At 37.2% G+C, this 9,280-nt stretch overlaps 1 protein-coding gene across 1 annotated transcript; it reads right to left on the minus strand.

Moving 5' to 3' along the window:
* Positions 1-5,447: 5,447 nt before the first annotated feature.
* LOC143519476 (uncharacterized) lies at positions 5,448-8,901 on the minus strand. Its single transcript, XM_077012935.1, has 6 exons — positions 8,569-8,901; positions 8,276-8,430; positions 7,503-7,675; positions 7,215-7,359; positions 6,889-7,011; positions 5,448-6,638 (listed from the first exon to the last, which is right to left on the minus strand). Exons 2-6 carry the CDS (start codon positions 8,346-8,348, stop codon positions 6,583-6,585), a joined length of 570 nt encoding a protein of 189 aa, XP_076869050.1. The 5' UTR covers positions 8,349-8,430; positions 8,569-8,901; the 3' UTR covers positions 5,448-6,582.
* Between the last annotated feature and the right edge of the window lie 379 nt (positions 8,902-9,280).

The raw sequence follows: 9,280 nt of genomic DNA on the forward strand, positions 1-9,280 counted from the left end.
CGCCACAGTAAAAGTCTCAGCTGTCAGATGCATCAAATAAACTGAAAAATAAAGTCATTAAATCACAATGCAACTTTCAAATACCAGTATGTTACACAAACATGTAGCTAACTGACTCCATACTAAGGAGCTCAAATGCATTTCTAAACAAAAATCAAAAGCATTTGAAAATATTTTAGAATTTAATAAATACTAGTGTTAGGGCAAAACCTTGAGTATAGTCTTGAACTCTTTAACCAGACCCAAAGATAATGAAAATAGCAAGAAGGCATAAAGACTAACATTTATTTTATTCTCAGTTGATATTCTGCAGTAGCTACTTTTAACCCTGCGTTTGAATTGTACAGCAAAAGCATTTGAAGAGATGATAATAGTTTAAATGAAGACAAATAACATTAAATAACATTAACAGGGAAATATTGAAGAGGTGTTTTTCTCCCTGGTCACCCAAGAGAATCTGACTACATCAGAATAGATCTATTTTACCAACTTCTTTGTAGGAAGCAGGAAAAAAAACATATAGACAGACATATAAAGCGTCTCATTTAGCCACACAGGACAACATCTCCATGATGTTGTCCTGTGTGGCAAGGATGGATAATAGTTTTTCCTCCATGCAGGGGCGCAGATGGCACTGGGGACGGGGGGGACATGTCCCCTCCAGATTTATATTGACCCCATCCGAAATCTAGCATCTACATACATATATATATATATATATATATATATATATATATATATATATATATATATATATATATATATATATATATTGTACAGCTTGGTCCCCTTCACTTCAGAATTTACATCTGCGCCGATGCCTCCATGAGATTTTCAAATCTGACAGGCCTCTTCATCACCTTTCCTGTGAGAGAGAGTAAGACAGAGGCAGACATTTTATAAATGGAATTGTATCCTAGAAATTACTGTTATGATGAACTCCAAAGCTATGATCAAAGTCGAGCTGTATTAGTTAATGTAATTACATTTTCATACCAAAATGTGACTGCATCAGAAGAGTCTGAAATTGGCAATAGCTTATTCTATAAAATTATATGGTCTAAAGTAAGCACAAACAGAGCTGCTTCCTTATTGAGAAATTATTTGGCAAGTGGAGATTATTGTTCTGTCCAAACAATGGCACTGTAGGTATTTTTAATACACGTGTGTCATTTTGAGCTGTTAACCTTGAAGGTGCCTCCATCAGATCTGTTTTTCATAACTACATTTGTGTGTGGTTGCACGCTAACAGGACAGCTGATGGGAAGAGACTCACTTGTTCTTTTTCCCGCATTTATCGTCTGTGGAAGAGAAACAAAGTGACTCACTTAGTTCACTAAAGTTTAAGGATAAGATGTTCGTAATATCTAAATGATTTGTGAGTGAAGACTTACGGAAAAGAACTACGAGGGCCCCTATTACGAGCAGAATTGTAAAGATGATTCCTCCGATCCGCAGCCTGTCATAGTCTAGGAGAGCAAATTACAAATTACAGCGTGCACACATGGCAGCTGAGATTAATTGTCTAATGAGATTAATACATTTTCAAAGTCATGTTCCTGCCACCATATGACCTCACACGAAGGGTATGTAAATACAGCCAAGACATAAAGGGTCTCAAGTACTTACTGTAAACAAATGGGTCTGTGGACAAAGACGAAAGGAAAGAAATAGAGAACTTAAGTGTTGGTCACTTACAGGGCAGTGGAAATTATTAGAAAGTGCTGAAAACAGTAGTTTCCACTGTCATGTATGGAAAAATCGCATGTTGAACAAGTTTGGCAACAGAAAACTCCAAAACACATTTGCTTACTTGCTTCAGCTTCACCAAGGAATGCACATAAAACTGTGGAAATAAAAGACAGTGAAAAGGGCTTGAAGGACAGAAGAGACGTCTCGGTCTTTCCACTGATATTCTATAAGAACTATTTAGAGTGAACACTTAGGCTGGTCTCAGCAACTGAATAAGAGCACAAACCATCACACACTTCAACTTCTAAACACCTTTGAAATATTTCACACAGTGTATATATATATATATATATATATATATATATATATATATATATATATATATATATAGAGAGAGAGAGAGAGAGAGAGAGAGAGAGAGAGAGAGAGAGAGAGAGAGAGAGAGATACAGACATAAAAATACATTTTTATGTAATTGTTATCTAAGATATTCTGAATAGATATTATTATGTCCAAAATGCCACTTAAATCTGATGCCACTTCACACTGGAACTATACAGTGGAATTTCAGGACACCCTTGTTTCCAGTGTTCATTACCCCCATTTTGAGTCATACTGCATGGTCCATAGAAGGAAAGACTGTTCAGACAATGTTATTGGGGTTTATTTTGGGTGCTTCATGGACTTGCATCAGATGCCCTTCAGGCCTGCGGGTGATGCCCTACAGGCGCACATTCCCCTTTCTGAACGTTAACGTCACACACGGGTAAGCAGGCATGCTTTACCTGTCAGGAGAGTGAGGGCAGTGAAGCAGCTCATCTTTTCCAGCTCCTACCTCCTGACATCAGACAAAAGAAAAAAGACCTAATAATAATAAGCCTTTCTCGCACTCAAGGTTGCTTCACATTAACGCAGGGGAAAAACACTTAAACATTTCAGTTTCACATGTAAAATCGTGATAAAGCTGAGATTGGTTGCCACTGAACCCATGTCAGCTCCAACCTCTGGAGAATATATGTGGTTTGAGATTAATGTTAGATTAAGATTAAGGTTAGTGTCTCCCCATAACTCTTTTTAACTATGCCAGTCCTTGGCAAAATGGGGAACCAGGAATGTCTGCTGAGTAGATACAGCTGTAGAAACAGCTGAGATGAAGCAGGGCTGGTGTTTTGACAGTAAACATTAGAACCCTGGGTCAAAGCGGCTTGAACGCAATGAGCTCCAGGATCCCCTTGGCTTGCCCTTGCTGTCACATATGAGAGTGTCAGGGCTGTTTTGGAAATTTCAGGCCCCCTTCCTTAGGCTGCATATTAACTTAGTGTGCTTTTGAATCAATGGACAGCCACCCCTGGCTTCTATTGCTATCAATTGCATGTGTATCTTGGAGGAGAAGAGTATTGATGTTCTAAAAGTGCTAACCTGTGTGAGAAACGGGCACGCTGCCATCACAGTTACGTTTATGATGCCTGAGATTAAGGAGTTATCCTATGTGTGTGCATATATATTGTACACACCCCCATACATAGTTATATATGCAAGAACCCAGTTAACAGCTACTTTGACCTTGGGGTTGGTTTGCATTTTAGGTCAAAACAATTGAAATAGAAATTTTCCAGCTTTTTCAGATAATCACGATATATTAAATGTAAACACCTAGCTTGAACTATGATGTGTCTTTATGAATAGCAACATATCAGGATATAATAATTACAATAATTATTTTGCATAATGCATAATAACTATGCATAGTAATACTATTAATACACATAATATCAATTATAATAATAACAAGAAGAAAAAGAATTGTCTTACCTTTCTAAAAGATATGAGATGCTTTCAGGTAGTGGATTATAGATGTAGGTGTGAGATGGAGTGAACACACATGAAGACTTCATGTAAGTGTCTTTGCCTTTGCTTTTATTTTCAAAGGTAACTCCTCCTTATTGTATACACACATAACACAATCTTTAAATGTTGTGTGCTTACTTGCATCATCATGTTATGCCCCAAACACAATTTGTGTGTTTATGGCCTGAAAGCTCAAAAGGCATTTAAGAGAGGCTAGCATTAGCATGAGGAAGCAATGCTCTGTATTTATGAGGCAACATGTATTTAAAAAACATGTAACTACACAGGAGGTTTTTGTGGAGTGTGGATAATAAAATTCATCTGAAGTAACCAAAGACCACTGAACATGCAAGTATTTTATCAGAAATTGGGCCAAATGAATGTGAAGTAAAAAACGAATGAGGCACACAACCTCCACCCCACCTGTCAGTCCCCATAAGCCCACTTCCACACCATACATGTCCCACATTTCAACATTAATTCTGGCATATTTACATTTGGCAGATGTCCAATCAAAGGCAATGTTCATATCTTCATGATAGTGTGTGTGCTCCTTGGTTTTCAAACACTTTGACCTTGATGCTGCTAGCACACTGCATTTGTGCACAGTGCTCAGTCTGAAGAAATTTCCTTGGACAATTTTTACAGTGCGCTCACAAGAACCTTGTGTGCTTTTCATTCCTGTAGCTAATTATTATTATTATTATTATTATTCAGGCATATATTCATTACTCAGTTCCAATTCATTTGGGAAGCACATGCCAGATCATACTGGCACCCCTATAACTTCACTCTGAAGTTAACAGTAAACCCACCGGGCTGGGAGCAGGGGTGGAGTTAAAAATCTGAACGGTTCCAAACATATTGTGGTCAATCTCCAACATCAAGGCTGCCATGTGCCCTTGACTTCGAAGTCAAAATCAGTGCTTTTGGGATTCAAGCAAAAGGAGATTGGCGAGATGAAGCTCATCTTACATCTTACTGCTCCTCTGTGGTATGAGCAGCTCTTTCCTGAGCATGGAGAAAGCTCGTGCAGCTACCAGCTGCTACCAGCTTTATGAAGCAAGAAAAGACCAAGTGAATGTCCTTAGTACCATCAGAACTTTCACTTAGCCAGAGCAGAGTACTTTTGATTACTACTGAGTACTAGAGTACTACTTTTGAGCAATAATACCATTGGCTAGAGTAGAAATTGACCATCCAGTTCTACTACTGTAATTATCCACTGTCACTTTTATGAGCCTTTGAAGACAGGTGAGTATATTGCACACACACATTATAGCAGGAATTGTCAAGTGTTGACAAAAAAACTAAAAACTAAATATTATGAGGCTGACCACACAATACTGGCCCCATACAAAACCATTCCAAGACCAAAAGGTATTGTCTCGGCTTATCCTCCCATGCCCAACATGTCAGGTAAATTTAAGAGTAGGCTACTGTTTTACATAGGATAGTACAGTTGCGAATATAACTTTATGCTGTAAGTATAAATCAATCAAAAAGATACGTATAATTCGATTGTAAAAAAAAAATAAAAATTATCAACCCTACCAAGCTCAAGCTTGAGAAAAATATTAGATGTGAAACTGTAGATTTACAGTAGCCTCCTGACATTGAGCAACATAGGCTGTCATGGCTGCTGAAAGAGGTTTGTTTTCCAATCCAGTAATGGATTATGAAATCTACTGAAAGCACCAAGAATAAACTGAAGAAAAAACAAGAAATTGTAAATTATGTAAATGATCCTTTGTCTATCTAACCATTGAGAAATTTTGTTAATGATATTACAATTTCTAAACACATGCAGCTTCTCAACTGGTGGTGAGATGGTGAGTTAACAGAGAAATGCACAGAACAAAAATAATTCTAAATTTCTGCTATTGAAAACTCTAGAAAATATTAGAAAGTATCTGTAGACCTTTAATGGATATTAAAGGAAGGGTTTGAGATATGTTCAGAAATAAATGTTAAAATGTTCCATTCTTTATATCCATTATATCACAAATATTTATCATGACATGTTTATTATGACATGTGGAAATAGTGAGTGTTAGCATTGGCTTTGATTAATACACATGCCACTTCAGCAGAAGAGGAAGATGAGGCATTGTGATGTAATTTAAAGGCAAAACATTTAAAATGACACTTTGTAGTCATTTAGTACTACATCTGGCATTGTGTTTTCATAACAACCTGGACAGAGCTGTTCAGTTGTATAAATATTGATCAGTCTAACATTTATCAGTTGCTTATAGCACATAGAATTCCATTTGTGTTTGATGGTTATTATCATTAAACACCTTAAAGTTTGGAGAATTTAGAAAAGAACTGTCAATTTGAATGGATGACACTAGTGTCTGTCTGGCATACAGTCTTATATGAGTATTGATGTTCACTTCAACTTTGAATATGTTGGTGTTGAACAGTGATGTTTAAAACTAAATATAAATTAGTTCAATAAACTAAAGGATGTATGAGATCACTTGCACTGATGACATTTTGGTGACCCAATGCCATTATAATCAGAAATGTAACACCATAATTGTCTACTCCATGCATACAGTACCTCAACAAAGCTAAAATACACCGGACCCATTTTTTCAGGTGCCTTAGAACATGTATATAAAATGTGTTCTGTTTAAATGTCCAGCAGTGTGACTGTGTGTTAAAAAGTGTGTGCACTGAATGAATAAAATGAGTACATCAAAGCACTCCATGAAAAATAGTTAATTAATTTACATTCACAGGTTAAAGGTTTTACATAACAGTAATATCTGTAGATGAAGTAGTATTATGTAAGGGCAACTGAAAAAACCCCTGCTATACCCCCAGCCTGCACTGACCGCATAGAGGAAATGGTGCCACCTGCTGGATAAGCAGGGGATTGCATTGTGGTACTGAATGCGCCCTATGCATACCTATGAAATAAATGAAAAGCATTCATTTTCTGGTGCAAATCCTTTTCCTTTGCACACATAAGCTTCAGTCAACTGAATGAAACAGGAAATATGTGCAAAAGAGGAAAATAAAATGAATGAATCAGTATTGGTTTGTGTTCTCTGCAACTGTTGGGATATCGTCTTCCTCTTTGCCTTCTGAAAAACAAAGTCAGAAGGTAAATATAGTTCAGAACATTCTTTCCACTGTACCAAATACATTTTACCTTCAGTAGTTCACAGATATCCTCTACATTTACATTTAATGTACATTATATATCTACATGGTAGAGCAGAGTCAAGTAATATTTAGCAATGGGACAAACCATAAAATACATTATTAAATATGTTTCCAACAATAAACAATTGCATTAAAGTATTTTTGTCACGTGAGAAAGCCAGCACTTACTGAAGCAGGTCTGAAATTTCTCTGATTTCTTCAGGGTGATGTATGTCACAGCAAAGACAATTAGGATACCAAAAAAGCCACCCATCACACAGCCAAAAAGCATGGCATAGTACTTGCTGCTTCCTGAGAGAGAGAGAGAGAGAGAGAGAGAGAGAGAGAGAGAGAGAGAGAGAAATAGAGTGTGTGATGGGGTGCTATTTGCTATTTAGCATAACCGTACCTAGTACTAATTTGGTAGCTACACTTGCTAGAGTATGTCAGTAGATTATCATGTCACTAGGGAACTAGTCATTAGGGAATGTTTTTTATTCCAACATCAAACGCACCATCGATAAAAAGGTATGCATGTTTGTCAGTGAGACCATTGGTGTGGCATACAATATGAATTCCATTAGAATCAGATCCCACAGTAGAAAGGTCCCATGTAGCGAGAGCTTCAGTATTATTGACTTGACAATATCCACTCAGTGACTAAAGAAAAACAAACACACAGTTGTCTCATTAGAAAGTTACACACATTTTTTTCCACACATTGACACTATAGCTACATATTCTGTTGTGTTGTTTATCTGTGGGCAACCAGGAAGAGAGAAACAGTAAATGCAGCTACTTACCAGAGTCTGAAAATTGATTGATCGTCCAGGGCAGGTCAGAGTGTAGTTAGCTTCAGGTCGACAGACAGTAAAGTTGAAACTCACCTCCTTTGGACTTGATATGCCACATTGAAAAGAGGCTGATTTTCCAAGAGCTACAGTAACATTCTGAGGGACAACAGTGAAGTTCACCGCTTCAGGTCATCAAGAAGGAACACAGAGAAAAAGAAGGTAAAATTATTGGGCTCTGGGTCATTCTCTTCACTTATTTGACTAAGAAATTACAAGATCTTTGACTATTCTAATAATCACTCCCCTGACCAAAGCTTCTTCTGTTGTTTCAATCAGTACACACCCATTTTAACACCACGTTTGGGGGAAATATCTTTTGTGACTTGAGCCACCACTAAATCATGTGCACTTTGTTCAGAAGCTTCCTGAATTCTTCATATTGCTGTTATTTCCTCTATGTTGGATCTTCAAACTGTTCAAGCTGCTAAAATGTTTTATTACATGACCCTGCATGAGTGTTATTTCACTCATCTTCACGTGTCTAATTTAACCCCTATCCCACAATAGCTCATAGCTCACTTGATAAAGCAAGTAAAGCCATGTTCTAGAAACACCAATGTCATAGGTTTGATTCCCAGGAAGTGTCCATATAAACACAGTGAATAAATATATGTATTACAAATTCTGGAAATTTAAACAGCAGCTTGGTTAAATGATCTGTATTCTATAAAGCATTACAAATATGTATACTACTACTACTCTTATAATAATAATCCACATACCCATTGATGGCCAAAGGAACTGCAGCACTAAAACCAAAAGCCATGATGGATGAAGAGGCATCTCTATGAGCATCGTTGTCTTCCCTTTATACCCAGCATGCAGAGAACAGGACAAGAATATGTCCAAAAGGGCAGTAAAAGCTCTTTCGGGTGACCTGCAGTTCAGGAACACCATACACACGGCACTTTAGTAAAGACCCAGTCTCCCAGAGCAGACGCAGAACACAAGCAAATTAAAACTATACTTCTTAATTTGCAAGCAAGACTTGAAAGAAATCTTCTCAGGTACATACCAGTCTTCAAATAAGTACGTCCCTTTATTTTCTTGCAAACTTCCTTGTGGAGGTGACACAGATTTCTGTTTCCCTCTTCAGAATTGGCATTTGTGTGCAAGGCATTTTACTGCCAAAGCAGTGTAAACAGGCCGATTTACATCGACTGCATCGCATTTTCCATGGCGTTCCTGTGCTGGCTTCATAATGTGGATGCTTTCATGTTAATAGACTGAATTTAGCCAGTCTGACAGCCCCAATTTCCCTGTCTGAAAAGCTTACTTGAACATTCTAAAGTGTAAACTAAGAAGGATTCTTAGTATAGGCATTAAATGTATATACAACCTCTTTGAATGTCAGGGCATCCTGGAGTGTAAGACACCCAGCAGGAAGTGCAGGGAAAGTAGTTGTAGGAAACAGCATTAAGTTACAAGTCATTTCCTGTGAGGACATACTCCCTGCTCCTATCAGTGACTCATTCCAACATGTTTCCAAAGAGCATCTGAACTTGCTATAGTAAAACCTACATGCCATATCTTCTGTTCGCTGATACTTCTTCCTGTTAGGATGCATTATTAACATTATTAAGGTCCTCTGAAGCCTTACTCACCTGGAATCTTCTAGATAGATACATCTTCTAGAAGCTTCTAGAGCAATCTACCACATAAAAAAGTCTGCCATATTATCAATGTTGAAAGTTAATTACATTTCAAATTTTCAAAATTAATTTTAT

Source organism: Brachyhypopomus gauderio, chromosome 7 (genome assembly GCF_052324685.1).
Source record: "Brachyhypopomus gauderio isolate BG-103 chromosome 7, BGAUD_0.2, whole genome shotgun sequence".
Lineage (NCBI taxonomy): Eukaryota > Metazoa > Chordata > Actinopteri > Gymnotiformes > Hypopomidae > Brachyhypopomus > Brachyhypopomus gauderio.

Bases quoted from the DNA above. Each gene is read 5' to 3' on its own strand.
- LOC143519476 (XM_077012935.1), bottom strand. From the start codon at position 8,348: ATGCTCATAGAGATGCCTCTTCATCCATCATGGCTTTTGGTTTTAGTG. The intron at 7,360-7,502 runs GTAAGTAGCTGC...GTTTTTCTTTAG, and splicing joins CAATCAATTTTCAGACTCTG to TCACTGAGTGGATATTGTCA. The intron at 6,639-6,888 runs GTAAGTGCTGGC...TTTGTTTTTCAG, and splicing joins GAAATTTCAGACCTGCTTCA to AAGGCAAAGAGGAAGACGAT.